We start from the raw sequence: 16,389 nt of genomic DNA, 5'->3' as shown, positions 1-16,389 counted from the left end.
ATCTTTGATGCCTAACAAGATGTGGTTTCCGAACAAAACATTTTCCACATTCTGAACATGAAAATGGCTTCTCCCCTGTGTGAGATCTTTGATGCACAACAAGATATGATTTCTGAAAAAAACATTTCCCACATTCTGAACATGAAAATACGTTCTCCCCTGTGTGAATTTTCTGATGTCTAACAAATTCTGATTTCTGACTAAAACATTTCCCACATTCTGAACATGAAAATCGCTTCTCCCCTGTGTGAATTTTCTGATGTCTAACAAGATGTGACATCTGAATAAAACATTTCCCACATTCTTAACATGAAAATCGCTTCTCCCCTGTGTGAATTTTCTGATGTCTAACAAGATGTGATATCTGAATAAAACATTTCCCACATTCTGAACATGAAAATGGCTTCTCCCCTGTGTGAGATCTTTGATGCCTAACAAGATCTGATTTCTGGATAAAACATTTCCCACATTCTGAACATAAAAAAGGCTTCTCTCCTGTGTGTGATCTTTGATGCACAACAAGATCTGATTTCTGAATAAAACATTTCCCACATTCTGAACATGAAAATGGCTTATCCCCTGTGTGAATTGTATGATGTCTAACAAGATGTGATATCTGAATAAAACATTTTCCACATTCTGAACATGAAAATGGCTTCTCACCTGTGTGAGATCTTTGATGCGAAACAAAATCTGATTTGTAGATAAAATATTTCCCACATTCTGAATATGAAAATGGCTTATCCCCTGTGTGAATTGTATGATGTCTAACAAGATGTGACATCTGAATAAAACATTTTCCACATTCTGAACATGAAAATGGATTCTCTCCTGTGTGAGATCTTTGATGCTCAACAAGTTCTGATTTTCGAATAAAACATTTCCCACACTCTGAACATAAAAATGGTTTCTTCCCTGTGTGAAGTTTCTGATGTTTAACAAGGTGTGATTTCTGAATAAAACATTTTCCACATTCTGAACATGAAAATGGCTTCTCCCCTGTGTGAAGTTTCTGATGTTTAACAAGGTGTGATTTCTGAATAAAACATTTCCCACATTCTTGACATGAAAATGGCTTCTTCCCAGTGTGATATTTTTGATGATCAACAAGATGTGATTTCCTGGTAAAACATTTTAAACATGAAAATGGCTTCTCCCTTGTAGGAACCGTTTCATATTCCACATTCCTTCTGTAACTTTTATTCTGCTTACAATTCTGTGATAAATGGGAATTTTGGGCTTGTTTGAAAAACTCAGATGATAGAGCTTTCCGAGGAACGACTGGATTTATATCTGGGACAACAGCATGCTCTTCATATGTATCATGTGGGATACTTTCATCATCTGTTATAAATTCTGAAGATATTAGAGATCCATCTGAACTTCCAATACAATCATCTGCTAAAAATAAACACAAAGTTATTAATTTTTAATGATATTATCTTGAAAGTACATTTATTTTTTTAAACCATAACATCAGAAATTAAAGTAGGGAAAAAATTATTCTGAATCTGTTGTCAAATATCGAGATAGAAAGGCCCCTTTACACACTACGATTTATCTGAGATATGTCGTTGGGGTCACAGTTTTCGTGACGCACTTCCGTCATCGTTAATGACGTTGTGTGACACCTACATGCGACTCCAAACGATCTTAAAAATAGCGAAAAATCGTTGATCGTTGACACGATGTTCAGTTTAAAAATATTGTTCGTAGTTTGGAACGCAGCAGACATATTGCTACGTTTGACACCCTGCCAACGACGAACAACATCCACATGACCGCCTTGGTCAAACAATATCTCGCTGAACGATGTAGCGTCGTTTGTGAGATGGGTACAGCGTCGGTCTGGCGTGGCGGGGTAGCGGGGAAACCCCCGGTAGGCCCCGACCTTGACTCCACATTAAGCTGTCCCCGGCAGCCTGTAGGGCCCTCCGCCGGGTGTATTACAATGACCTGCGGCCGCGGCTCCGTAGGCCATCGGGCTGCTGCCGCAGGTGATGACACTGTGCACTGCAGGCTGCCGTCAGATTATGACAGCTCCAGTAGTTTCACGGGGGGCAGAGGGGGCGCTCCTGACCTGGAAGGGAGCACCGGAGCTTAGCTGCAATGCGGCAGGGGCAGAGCAAGAGCTGCTGCCGAGAGGAAGAAACTGCATCTAGTGTTAGGACCTGCGATGACTCATGCCCATGTGACTGTGTGGGAGGAGCTGGGCCGGAGATGCCGAGCAGCAGAGCACACCAAGAAAGATGTGGTAATGACGGTGGGTAAGTGGCATATGGGGGGGTCCACACTGTGACAGAGCGTTGTTAAGTGATACAGGGTGTGTGGGAAATGGGGTTTCACCGTGTTTGAGAGAGGGGTAATTTGGAGTACAGCCTGGCTGTGTGAGATATGCAGGCATGAGGGTGCTGAGTGTGTGTGATTTGAGGGTGTTGGGTGTGTGATTTGGGGGTTGCTGGATGTGTGTGATTTGGGGGTGCTGGGTGTGTGTGATTTGGGGGTGCAGGGTGTGTGTGTGTGATTTGGGGGTGCAGGGTGTGTGTGTGTGTGATTTGGGGGTGCAGGGTGTGTGTGATTTGGGGGGTGCTGTGTGTGTGATTTGGGGATGCAGGGTGTGTGCACCAGTCCCTGCTGTGTGACGTGCGTGAAGTCCACACAGTAACCATATATCAGTAGGGATTAGGGAAAGAGGGATAGCAGCAGTCAGAGCATGGGATGGGATTGGGAAAGTTGGGTGCTGAGCTGAGAGAAAGAGGCTCTTTTTCTCATCACCCAGCCTTTCTATGTTCTGATATCCATCTTGTCCTCAGCTCTCCAGTTCCCAGCTTTCCCATTCTCTGTGATCATGGGAAAGCTGGGTGCTGAAGACAAGATGGCGATCAGAACATAGAAAAGCTGGGTGCTGAGTAAAAGAACAGAGTAATTATCCTGTATCCCAAGTGTCTTATCCTATACCGAGTATCAAGCATCATAATCCTGTACCCCCAGTGTCATCATCCTGTACCCCCAGTGTTATTGTCATCATCCTGTACCCCCCAGTGTCAGTGTCATTATCCTGTACCTCCAGCGCCATTGTCATTATCCTGTACCCCCAGTGTCAGTGTCATTATCCTGTAACCCCCAGTGTCAGTGTCATTATCCTGTACCCCCCAGTGTCAGTGTCATTGTCATTATCCTGTACCCCCAGTGTCAGTGTCATTATCCTGTAATCCCAGTGTCATTATCCTGTATCCCCAGTGTCATTATCCTGTACCCCCCAGTGTCAGTGTCATTATCCTGTACCCCCCAGTGTCAGTGTTATTATCCTCTAACCCCAGTGTCAGTGTCATTATCCTGTACCCCCAGTGTCATTATCCTGTACCTCTAGTGTCAGTGTCATTATCCTGTACCCCCAGTGTCATTATCCTGTACCCCCAGAGTCATTATCCTGTACCCCCAGTGTCATTATCCTGTACCTCTAGTGTCAGTGTCATTATCCTGTACCCCCAGTGTCATTATCCTGTACCCCCAGAGTCATTATCCTGTACCCCCAGTGTCAGTGTCATTATCCTGCACCCCCAGTGTCAGTGTCATTATCCTGCACCCCCAGTGTCATTATCCTGTACCCCCAGTGTCATTATCCTGTACCTCCAGTGTCATTATCCTGTACCTCCAGTGTCATTATCCTGTACCTCCAGTGTCAGTGTCATTATCCTGTACCTCTAGTGTCAGTGTCATTATCCTGTACCCCCAGTGTCAGTGCCATTGTTCTGTACCCCAGTGTCAGTGCCATTGTTCTGTACCCCAGTGTCAGTATCTTAGGGTATCTATATGTAATTACTCTTCAGGGGGCCGCTATATGTGATCATAGTACAGGGGGGGCCTCACTATAAATACTGTATATGTAAAAAAAAAAAAAAAAAATACATGATCTGCCTATAGAGCAGTGTTGTCAGAATACACAGGACTAGTAAAGGGTTTATCCAACATGTAACACTAATGTGAAAACCATAGTGCGGCTTTTATGGCCTCTGTCCCCACAGAGTGACTGGTCCCATCCAGTACAGACACTGGGGGCCGATCATTACCTGATAATGATGTAATGTGTGAGGGTGGAAAGAGAAGAGAATTCACCAGAGTCTCCACATGGAAGAGTGTATAGAGGGTAATGCCTCACACCCCCATATACTGACTCTATAGAGGATTTCCCTATATGGTGGATAGATGGCGGCATCGGTGGATTAATGTTAGTAAACTTTTCCATGTGAAGATGCTGGAGAACGTTCTGCTTCTGTTTGAATATTATTTGGCTGATGGACTCGGTGGTTTTCCTTGGACAAGAAATGTCTGTGTGTAAGAAAAACTGCGACTGACTGTAAATAATAGATTCCATTATTATCTACAATAAATAAGAGGCTACAAGAAGTCCTGTGCTATCTGCAGGCCCAGGACAGGGCTCTTCTGCGCTATCTGCAGGCCCAGGACAGGGCTCTTCTGCGCTATCTGCAGGCCCAGGACAGGGCTCTTCTGCGCTATCTGCAGGCCCAGGACAGGGCTCTTCTGCGCTATCTGCAGGCCCAGGACAGGGCTCTTCTGCGCTATCTGCAGGCCCAGGACAGGGCTCTTCTGCGCTATCTGCAGGCCCAGGACAGGGCTCTTCTGCGCTATCTGCAGGCCCAGGACAGGGCTCTTCTGCGCTATCTGCAGGCCCAGGACAGGGCTCTACTGCGCTATCTGCAGGCCCAGGACAGGGCTCTTCTGCGCTATCTGCAGGCCCAGGACAGGGCTCTTCTGCGCTATCTGCAGGCCCAGGACAGGGCTCTTCTGCGCTATCTGCAGGCCCAGGACAGGGCTCTTCTGCGCTATCTGCAGGCCCAGGACAGGGCTCTTCTGCGCTATCTGCAGGCCCAGGACAGGGCTCTTCTGCGCTATCTGCAGGCCCAGGACAGGGCTCTTCTGCGCTATCTGCAGGCCCAGGACAGGGCTCTTCTGCGCTATCTGCAGGCCCAGGACAGGGCTCTTCTGCGCTATCTGCAGGCCCAGGACAGGGCTCTACTGCGCTATCTGCAGGCCCAGGACAGGGCTCTACTGCGCTATCTGCAGGCACAGGACAGGGCTCTACTGCGCTATCTGCAGGCACAGGACAGGGCTCTACTGCGCTATCTGCAGGCACAGGACAGGGCTCTTCTGCGCTATCTGCAGGCACAGGACAGGGCTCTTCTGCGCTATCTGCAGGCACAGGACAGGGCTCTTCTGCGCTATCTGCAGGCACAGGACAGGGCTCTTCTGCGCTATCTGCAGGCACAGGACAGGGCTCTTCTGCGCTATCTGCAGGCACAGGACAGGGCTCTACTGCGCTATCTGCAGGCACAGGACAGGGCTCTTCTGCGCTATCTGCAGGCACAGGACAGGGCTCTTCTGCGCTATCTGCAGGCACAGGACCCGGCTCTACTGCGCTATCTGCAGGCACAGGACAGGGCTCTTCTGCGCTATCTGCAGGCACAGGACAGGGCTCTACTGCGCTATCTGCAGGCACAGGACAGGGCTCTTCTGCGCTATCTGCAGGCACAGGACAGGGCTCTTCTGCGCTATCTGCAGGCCCAGGACAGGGCTCTTCTGCGCTATCTGCAGGCCCAGGACAGGGCTCTTCTGCGCTATCTGCAGGCCCAGGACAGGGCTCTTCTGCGCTATCTGCAGGCCCAGGACAGGGCTCTTCTGCGCTATCTGCAGGCCCAGGACAGGGCTCTTCTGCGCTATCTGCAGGCCCAGGACAGGGCTCTTCTGCGCTATCTGCAGGCCCAGGACAGGGCTCTTCTGCGCTATCTGCAGGCCCAGGACAGGGCTCTTCTGCGCTATCTGCAGGCCCAGGACAGGGCTCTTCTGCGCTATCTGCAGGCCCAGGACAGGGCTCTACTGCGCTATCTGCAGGCCCAGGACAGGGCTCTACTGCGCTATCTGCAGGCACAGGACAGGGCTCTACTGCGCTATCTGCAGGCACAGGACAGGGCTCTACTGCGCTATCTGCAGGCACAGGACAGGGCTCTTCTGCGCTATCTGCAGGCACAGGACAGGGCTCTTCTGCGCTATCTGCAGGCACAGGACAGGGCTCTTCTGCGCTATCTGCAGGCACAGGACAGGGCTCTTCTGCGCTATCTGCAGGCACAGGACAGGGCTCTTCTGCGCTATCTGCAGGCACAGGACAGGGCTCTACTGCGCTATCTGCAGGCACAGGACAGGGCTCTTCTGCGCTATCTGCAGGCACAGGACAGGGCTCTTCTGCGCTATCTGCAGGCACAGGACCCGGCTCTACTGCGCTATCTGCAGGCACAGGACAGGGCTCTTCTGCGCTATCTGCAGGCACAGGACAGGGCTCTACTGCGCTATCTGCAGGCACAGGACAGGGCTCTTCTGCGCTATCTGCAGGCACAGGACAGGGCTCTTCTGCGCTATCTGCAGGCACAGGACAGGGCTCTTCTGCGCTATCTGCAGGCACAGGACAGGGCTCTTCTGCGCTATCTGCAGGCACAGGACAGGTCTCTTCTGCGCTATCTGCAGGCACAGGACAGGTCTCTTCTGCGCTATCTGCAGGCACAGGACAGGTCTCTTCTGCGCTATCTGCAGGCACAGGACAGGGCTCTTCTGCGCACTGTAGAGTTTGCTAAAAGGCGCATGTTATACTGAGAGAAGCCGGAAATGATCAACTAATAAAAACGTTTATAATAGCCATAGTGTGGGCCCCTAGAGGCAATTTCCCTGGTAGGCCCCTGGCACCCCAGTCCGACCCTGGATGGGTACGTGTGACCGCTACAAAATGACCTATGAGCGATCTCGGCAAACCGTAGCAATGATCTGGGCCTGTCACATCGCTAACGAGATCACTAGCGATATTGTTGTGTGTAAAGCGGCCTTATGAGTTACATCTTTGTTAATTCAGCTCTCCCATTCCTAGCACCAGTTCTCTGGAATGTGCTACAGTAAATAATCTGATTGATTATCACAATGTGACTGCAGGATAATGAGGGACAGGGGGCTCCTATACTGTCCCTCACACTAGGGGACACTAACCTATGGATTACCCCTGAAGATGGAGATGCTGGAGTCTAGTGCATTACTAGTCTCCTGACTAGATCTAATCTGTGATCTCCTAGGGAAGAAAGGGACAGGAATATGATGGAAACACAGATTAAGACAGACAGGACACATTGCAAACCCACAAAAATAAACAGTGAGAGGCTAAGGAGAAAAGCAACAAAAATGACAACAAGGGTTACCACCACAACAGCTCACAGTAATAATGCACAAAAAACACCCATAAGTCTGGATCACAACACCTCACCAGCTCAGTATAGGTAAACTATAGCTGGCATTAATGAAATAGTCCAGCCAGCATATACAGAACGGGAGCAAACAATACTTTCTCCTCTATAGCATGTGATCACAGACATTAACAAGCAGCCCAGGAGAGAATAACTCTTACTAGCCTGCCCAAGCCTGTGGTTTGATGTCTGCGTCTCCCTGCGCTGCTCACAGACAGCAGAGAAATTAACATGCAAAGTACCAGAGTCTATCATTTCCACAGATCCTGAGGCTGCCATGACAGTTGGCAAAACCTGCAAACATCTCCTTGAAACATTGATCCACAACATAGACAATTTCAAAGAGGTTTTTTTTGAAGACGAAAATAAAATAAAGACAGATTCTGAAAATTCAACTGGGTTGTCTGGCACTGTAACGCTGATGGCCTATCCTTAGGCTTTGTAACCAATAAGGTAGCAGGGTCTTGCAGCCTGTACAGATAAACATTAGGGTTCAAATTCATCAAGACCGGTGATGTACACTGAAAAATGACGTCAGGGACTGGAGTGAGATTTCTGGCATAGGGAACATCGCAGTTTGTTATGAATTAGAGAAGCGGTGGCATCACACCCTTCTTCTGGCCAAGCTCTGCCCATTTTGGCAAAGCTGGTTAAAATTGTCGTGAACAAACACACACACACACACCAGCCTGTCTCCTCTTCAGCTTTAGACTCCTCCAATTGAGACGTTTGGTCACATGACGTGATGTCAAAATGATCCTTAAGCACTCCTATAATTGGTATATAAACACTGGGGCCCCTGGGAGAAAGGGGGCCCTGTGCAATTGCCCAGTTTGCTCTCCCTTTCCCCTAATGCCAGTCCTGCATGCCAGCCTGTCTTCTGTTCAGTTCTTTTAGACTCCTGCAATTAAGAGACCTTTGGTTACATCATGTCACATGACTTTGAAGCCATCAAAGGTCCTTATCCCCTTCACGACCGGACGATTTTTCGCTTTCCGTTTTTTTTTTTCGCCATTCTTCTTCTGAGAGACGTAACTTTTTTATTTTTCAGTCAATATGGTCATGTGAGGGCTCATTTTTTGCGGAACGAGCTGTACTTTTAAATGAAACCATAAGTTTTACCATATAGTGTACTGGAGAACAGCAAAAAAATTCCAAATGCAGAAAAATTACAAAGAAAGTGCGATAGCATTATTGTTTTTGAGATATTTTATTCACTGTGTTCACTATATGGTAAAACTGATGTGTGGGTGTGATGCCTCAGGTCAGTGCGAGTTCGTAGAGACCAAACATGTATAAGTTTACTTTTATATAAGGGGTAAAAAAAACAACAAAAAAAAACGGAATTTGTCCAAAAAATGTGGCGCACTTTTTGCGCCATATTCCGTGACCCGTAGCGTTCTCATTTTTCTGGATCTATGGCTCAGTGATGGCTTATTTTTTTGCATCTCGAGCTGATGTTTTTAACTGTAACATTTTTGCGCAGATGCTACGTTTTGATCGCCTGTTATTGCATTTTGCGCAAAAGTTGTGGCGACAAAAAAAGTCATTTTGGCGTTTGGAATTTTTTTGCCACTACGGCATTTACTGATCAGGTTAATTGATTTTATATTTTGATAGATCGGGTGTTTCTGAACGCGGCGAAACCAAATGTGTATATATTTTTTTATTTTTTTAACCCTTTAATTTTCAATGGGGCAAAATGGGGGTGATTTGAACTTTTAGGGTTTTTTTTTTAATTTTTTAAAACTTTTTTTCCCCTTTTTTTATTTTTATTTTACTAGTCCACCTAGGGGGCTATAGCGATCAGCAATCCGATCGCTCTGCACTATCTGCTGATCACAGCTACACAGCTGTAAACAGCAGATATGATCACTTTCTGATTCACTCGGCTCGGGCCGAGTGAAAGTGAAAGTAGTTCATGTCTAGCACAGGAGTCATCACATGACCCTGTGCTACCATGATAACCACCGGAAGTCAAGTGGTCACGTCATGTGACTTCTGGTATCGGGCGGTAAGTAAAACTTTACAGCAATCGCGATTATAATGGCGCTGTCACATATTGACAGCGCCATTTAAGGGGTTAAACGGCATGAGTAGATAACAATTCTGCTCGTGCCTAGCAGGCACACATCTCAGCTGTGAAAATCAGCTGAGATGTGCGCCAATCGTGGCATGCTGCCGGCGGCAGACCGCAGGCAGTAACATTATGACAGCTAGGACGTAATATTACTGCCCGCGGTCATTATGGGGCAGAATACAACCTCAGAATGCAACTGAGGGGGTCTTTAAGAGAGTGGGGTCTTGAGAATTTGTGCAGTTTGACTCCTCCTAATGCTGGCCTTGACTGTAACTAGAGCTTATTTATGGAGTAGGGCTTATATTTCAAGCATTCTTCAAAAATCCCATAAAATTGTGCTAAGTGTTATGACTGCCCTACTGCAGAGGCTTCCCTCATTGGCTCATCAGAATCCCAAACAAAACCCCCCTTTTTCACCCGTTAATAAACACGCAACGCCATTATTTGGATAAATTGGCCAAATCAGCCCGGTTTATTAACAAATATTATAACAAATAAAATAACCCTGTATAAAAATAACCATTTTCCAATGCAAGGGTGGTTCTTAGAGCCCCAAAACCTGGCGGACACCAAGTATTGTTACCAAACCATCCGGCATATTGCCCCCAGCCGCGACCACAAGCTCGAGGGCACCACCTTTTGCCGGAAAACCGTGTCCCTAACCGACTCTCAGGAGACCCCACCCCTGGAGAGCCCCCCCAAGTCCGCAAGGCAATTACCATACCAGCATAAACAAAGGGGGTGGTTCCCCATCTATCCGATGTACCACCCCGACATTTCCACCGACTCCAAGAACCCCCCTCGCCACCGCCACCACGAGCATTACCTGACACCTCATAATGCGAGTTACCCCACCAAAACCAGTGCCCGCTCTACTCCTTGTATGCTCAAGGCCCACAGATCAATACCCACGGAAGTCAGGTGCACACCATCTGATCGCCAAAAATTCCCCTCCCCGACTCCAAGTCCCTGTGTCGAACTACAACTCCTCCATTCCTGGACACAAAATTCCCAACCACCCTGTTGACCTTTATCCTGGTCTTGTCGATCCTCTCCAGGGACCTAGCACCCCGCCACACCTTTCTGGAACAATATCCAACCAAACCACCCTCAGGGTAGGGCAGATTAACCAAAGGCGGAGCAGGTCGTACCGGATATTCCGTATCAACTCCCGACAGGGGCAGGCCCCTAAATCATTTCCCCCGACGTGCAACACCAGCACAGCCGGGGGGCAATCTAACCGGGGAAACCGGTGAAAATCCACCAACACCTGCCGCCATCGCATGCCCCGCACCCCGATCCAACGAACGATTACCTCGCCTCTGGACCAACCCAACTGCCGACCATTGCGCCGTACATCAGCTCTCAGTGCCCCCCCTATAAACAAATGAATGGCCGAAAATCCAGACCAGGGGCGTACCACCTATAGAAGGAAACAAAACAAAAAAAGAGAGGGGGAATATAACAGCCGAAAATCTGACACACGCCAATAGCTACCATTAACTTGAAAAAAACATCACAGGGGTTTGTTTGTTTGTTTTTTAAAATACCCCGCCAGATCAAAACACGCCCCGAATTCTACAACAAATGGGGGCGGACATACAGCCTGAACCGCCTCAAATCCCATCTGCCTATCCTCTTCACTGTCTCCACCGGGGGCCCCTACCTGTCAGCCTTAGTCGCTGCTCCAATGCGAAACGAATGGGCTGAAAACTTGTCCACCTGCAACCCCAACCTCCCCAGGCATTTCCGAAAAACCGCCACAAACTGGTACCTGGACAAAAACGATCCATCCTGATGCTTCAACAACGGGCCCAGGCGGTCAACCCCTAATTCTAAATACCGTTTAAAACAAGATACTGGGCACATCAAGGACCCCGCCAAAGCCCATAAAGTGACCCTTCTCCCACGGCCAAATTGATTAGTCTTAGACCGCCGGATCCAAAATTCCACAGAGTCCCCTAAATCGACTGTGTCCTCTCCCAAAACACCCCCCTCCCGGGATGACGCTGGGGACACCAATTTGCCTATCCTCATAGCTCTGAAGAAAGCCCATGAAAATGCCAATCGAAACAGAACCATTTCAAAATATGAAACACACACTCGCTCTTCCAGCAGCTGGAATGACACCGGCCTCCGACTGTCTAGTCTATGAAGCCCCTTCCTCAAGCCCCTCACCGCTTGCCAAACCAGAAAATTCTTTGTTATGTCCACAACCCCCCCATAATTTACAACCAAACGCGACCCTCGCCATATACCGATTAACCCTTGAAAAAGACCACTGATCCGAAGCCATCCTACACAACCAACAAAGTAAGGCACCTACATATTCCTCCGCAGACTCCCCTGCCCCAAATTCCTGCCTCAAATTCGTCCATTCTCTCCAAGCTGCTTCATATGCAGCCCACGTACTAGGAGCCACTGACGCTCTGATCAACTAGCTCGCCTCTCGAACACCAACTCCAAGAGCTCCGCTGGCCATATGCTGCCGGCGGACTCCGCTTCCGGCGTGAGGCTCCAAAAACCATCCCACTGCAAGAGAGAAAGGGAATCAGCAATGGAGTTCTCAACCCCCGGTACATGCACCGCCACAACCCATGCATTAAGGCAAAGGCACTGCAACACAAAGTACCGCAACAAGCAGACAACCGGAGGAGATGCACCCGACAAGTTGTTAATTGCCATGACAACTGACATGTTATCGCAGTGAAAACGGATTTTTTTTGTTGCTAAAATGCTCTCCCCAGACGGACACTGCCACCACAATTGGATAAAGCTCCAACAACGTCAAATTCCGCGTACACCCTGCTTCATGCCATGCCTTTGGCCACTCTCCCACCATCTACCTCCGAAGTAAGCTCCAAAGCCTGTACCACCTGCTGCGCCGGTGAAAAGCTCACAATCAAAATCATCTACGACTTCCGCAATCATTAGCGACCGGCCATTGTACTTCTCTAAAAAACTTCCCCAGACTGCCAAATCCTCCCTAAGGTCCTGGGTAAACCTTATGTAATGCCATGGGGAATGCGCTCCGGATGTCACCGACGCCAACCTTCGTGGAAAAACCCGGCCCATGGACATAATACGACAAGCAAAATTCAGCTTGCCCAACAGAGACTGAAGGTCCCTCAAATGTATTTTTTTTAAAACGAACAGCTGAACTCACCTCTGCTCGTAAAGCTGAGATTTTTTCCTCTGGCAGCCTGCACTCCATCAACACGGTATCAATCGTGATACCCAGAAAATTGAGACAAGTACACGGGCCTTCTGTCTTATCCTGAGCCAAGGGGACCCCGAACCGGCCAGACAACCATTGCATAGTCCTCAAAAACATCCGACAACTGCCGACTTGGCAGGGCCAATGAACAAAAAATCATTGAGATAGTGAATCACCGACGAGAGCTGTGCTCTAAAAAAAAACTGAACGCTTCAAAATAAGCGCAAGAAATGGAACACCCCATCGGCAAACAACGATCAACAAAATAGGATCCGTCCCAAAAACAACACAACAGATCCATGCTCTCAGGGTGCACTGGCAGCAAACAGAATGCCGATTCGATGTCCGTTTTTGCTAGCAATGCTCCCCTACCACATCTTCGAACCCATCTGATGGCTGCATCAAACGAGGTATACACCACAGAGCAGAGTTCCGGGTCAATACCATCATTCACCGACGAACCCTTGGGAAACGACAAATGCTGAATGAGCCGGAATTTGTTCGGCTCCTTCTTTGGGACGACCCCAAATGGCGATACGACCAGATTCAGAATGGGCTGGGGATGAAAACAGACCCGCCATCCGACCACATGCAACCTCCCCAAGTAGCTTTTTATTCACAACCTCTGGGTGGCACCTTGCTGACAACAAATTCTTTAACTGAAAAGGAACAACATGAGGAGGGGGGGGGATCCTGAAACCAACACGAAAACTGTCCTCCAATAACACTGCCTTGTCCCACTTAGGGTATCTATTTAGATAAGGGGCCATCTCGTGAAGCCTCACCGGGCTCCCCCCCCCTTTTCCAGAATTTCCCCCTGCCTTGGGCCTTCCCTTCTTAAAGCAACAAGCCGCTCCATGGGAGGAACCTCCACAACTGGAACACTGATGCTTAAACTTGCAGGAGCTTCCAGACTTGCACTGGCTGTCGTTAAACTGCCAGCACACCCCTGCCTTTGCTCCAACGCCACCTGCCTGGTTCCCCGCTCCCCCAACAGTATGTTGGGCGGCCGACCCGGCCCCCCCGTGAAAGGGCAGACCATAACGAGACGGTGCCATAACTTTTAACCATAACCCGATATCCTTCTGATCCCATTGTATACTGGGCCGCACAGCTTTCCGCTGCCTAAATTGTTCATCATACCGCAACCAAGTCTGCCCGCCATAAATCCTATGAGCTTCCGCTATAGCATCCATATAGCAGAATAGCCCAGAACAATTATCCGGCGCCTTTTCGACAATAACACTACCTAGGATCGCAAAAGCCTGTAACCAGTTAGCAAACGTTTGAGGGATCAGCCGCCACCTCCACTTTTCTTCCTCCTCCTTATTGCTATCATCCTTCTTTTTCTTATCTAAATTAAACTTCTCCAGAGGGAGGAGGGAAAAGATCTCCACGTACTCATCCTTCCAAATCTTTTCCTTCACTTCCTTCTTCAAATGCGCCCCCAGAGGGCCCTCAAAAGCAAACGTACAACTCCCCTCTGGCCCTATCATCCAAAATAATCCTGTCCCCTTCTTTATCCTTGTCCGTCTGCCCGGGAGCCGCCACGCCATCCCCAGCAGCCGCCTCACTCTCTGTCGGCACAACAACAACAGCCGGTGCTGCCACCCCAGAACTCGGTACCCACGCAGGGACGGAGACCCGACTGCCCCCCGACTCGACCTATCCATCCGCTCCAACAAATCACGCACACCCTTCATCACGTCGCTGAGACTACCGATGTCAACACCCGCCGCGCTCGGCCCTGCCATCCCGACACCCCCCATTCCCTGCGCCTGGCCACCGCCGCCCCCGGGTAAACTAAACTAGGTGAGGACGTACAAAACATAGAGGCATACTCATCAAGCTGCGTCGGTACATGAGACCCACCAGCCGAAAATCCTGACTCCAGATGACGATCCCTTCTGGAATGGCCCCGCACGAAAGCGTCTTCAGCAGCTCGACCAGGGGGAACCTGGGAGCCCGCCACGCTCGAACCTGGTCGGACGACCAGGGAGCAGACTGGATGATGAGATGCAGGCTGGCTCGCCCCCGATGCCGCCCGTGTCCATGAAGGCGACCTCCTTCTGGAACGCAACCTTGACCGCGAAAAAGACATTCTCCGAGACGCAGGCCCCTGCCGTGCTGGCAAATTTCCACGCGCCGCTGACCTCTCCTCCCTGAATGCGACTCGTGCCTGGACCGCGACCTCCCTGCTGGTGATGACATCCTCCGTTGCAGCGCCCCACACCTGTCAGACGTCTCCGACCCGGCACGCGCTGACCTCCTGGAAGATGGTTCCTGCCCTGGCATCGCAGACGAGGTTCCTGGATCAGACGTCCTCCTGACTTCAGACCCCGGGGGGCCCTGCAGCACTCACATCTCCACGCTGTGCAGCAGTCCCCCCGACTGGAGCATCGCCAGGAAGAACCGCCGCCATCTTGTCGTAGCCCTGAGTAGTAGAGGCAGCTGAGCTGGTCACATGATCCCTGGAGGGACCGCCCACCGCCACAGGTCCTAGCCCGCCGAGAAGGATTCCTCCCCTGCCTGCTCCTGCGTGCAGAGACCGCCGAAGTCATTCTGCGAGGAGGGTCCCCGGAGGGGCTCCTACAGCGCCGCTGAGGACCAGGAGCCACATTAGGTGAGAACCGCTCCGGCGCCCTCGCACTGCGCGCGCTCTGGAGTGGAGGGGGGCAGCGTCTGCAGCAGCTTCTGAAGCTCCCAGGATCTCCCTGATCGCCGTCCTGACCGCCGCTCCATCCTCGCCGCCAGCAGCAGCCCAAAGCTGCTCCAGGATCTCTGCCATCAGGTCAGGGGGAAGATCGAGTGAGGTGACACGGGGACCTGCCTCTATAGGTACCTCGGGCTGAAGTGGTGGCCCACCCTCTCTCCCTGGACATATATATATATATACAGCCCCCCCCTTATTCCCTCTCCTGGCACTATAAATCCACCCCTTAAACTCCTGACCCCGCAGAAAGCCCGCTCTTTCTATAACATTACAATTAACCCCTTGTTGCCCTGCAAAGGTGAGTCATGGGTCACTACGCCCATGACTCTGCCCCGGCTCTGTTCTGCCTTTTTTGGACTATGTTTAATTTTCATGGAAACAGGGTATTTATGAACCCTCTGCAGGTCTTTGAGTTGCCATCATAACAACATAGAGAAGACACTAGAAACAAACAGAAGGAAAGACAATACAGTAGAAAAAAAAAAATAGAGCAGAAAGCCTAAAAATGTAAACACAAAATTAGTGCAGAAAGAAAATGAGTAGATATCTCTTACTGGATAGAGCTGGAGGAAACACATCCTGAGGAACATTGGGATCTTCTTGTTTACAGTCCTGTGAGAGAAGAGGACGGGGACATCTCTCTGGTGTTGTCCTCTTACTGGATAGACCTGGAGGAGACACATACAGGGACTGAATTCATTCCTTACATACAGATAATTATAGGCCATGTGTATTTAGTCCTGTCTATTACCTGGTGATGTGAGGGCCTGGGGAACCTCCATCATGACGTCCTTGTACAGATCTTTGTGTCCTTCTAAATACTCCCACTCCTCCATGGAGAAATAGACGGTGACGTCCTGACACCTTATAGGAACCTGACACATACAATGATACCGTCACCCCCGATCCCTTCATAGCGTTACTGTATAATGTCCCAGCATTCCCAGCAGTGTCACCTCTCCAGTCAGCAGCTCAATCATCTTGTAGGTGAGTTCTAGGATCTTCTGGTCATTGATGTCCTCATGTATCGGGGGGTGAGGTGGAGGCCCCATGATTGGGCTCAGGGGTCTTCCCCATCCCT

The 16,389-nt window shown here is 49.6% G+C and overlaps 1 protein-coding gene across 1 annotated transcript; it reads right to left on the bottom strand.

Moving 5' to 3' along the window:
- Nucleotides 1-304: 304 nt before the first annotated feature.
- LOC142273472 (uncharacterized) lies at nt 305-15,991 on the bottom strand. The gene is made up of 3 exons (XM_075332534.1): nt 15,968-15,991; nt 15,863-15,920; nt 305-1,401 (listed from the first exon to the last, which is right to left on the bottom strand). The coding sequence occupies exons 1-3, from the start codon at nt 15,989-15,991 to the stop codon at nt 305-307; spliced, it is 1,179 nt and encodes a 392-aa protein (XP_075188649.1).
- Between the last annotated feature and the right edge of the window lie 398 nt (nt 15,992-16,389).

The sequence above is a fragment of the Anomaloglossus baeobatrachus genome, unplaced genomic scaffold, assembly GCF_048569485.1.
Source record: "Anomaloglossus baeobatrachus isolate aAnoBae1 unplaced genomic scaffold, aAnoBae1.hap1 Scaffold_3631, whole genome shotgun sequence".
In the NCBI taxonomy this organism is placed as follows: domain Eukaryota; kingdom Metazoa; phylum Chordata; class Amphibia; order Anura; family Aromobatidae; genus Anomaloglossus; species Anomaloglossus baeobatrachus.
Note: the sequence above shows the minus strand (reverse complement) of the source record. Positions and strands in the feature narration are given on the sequence as shown.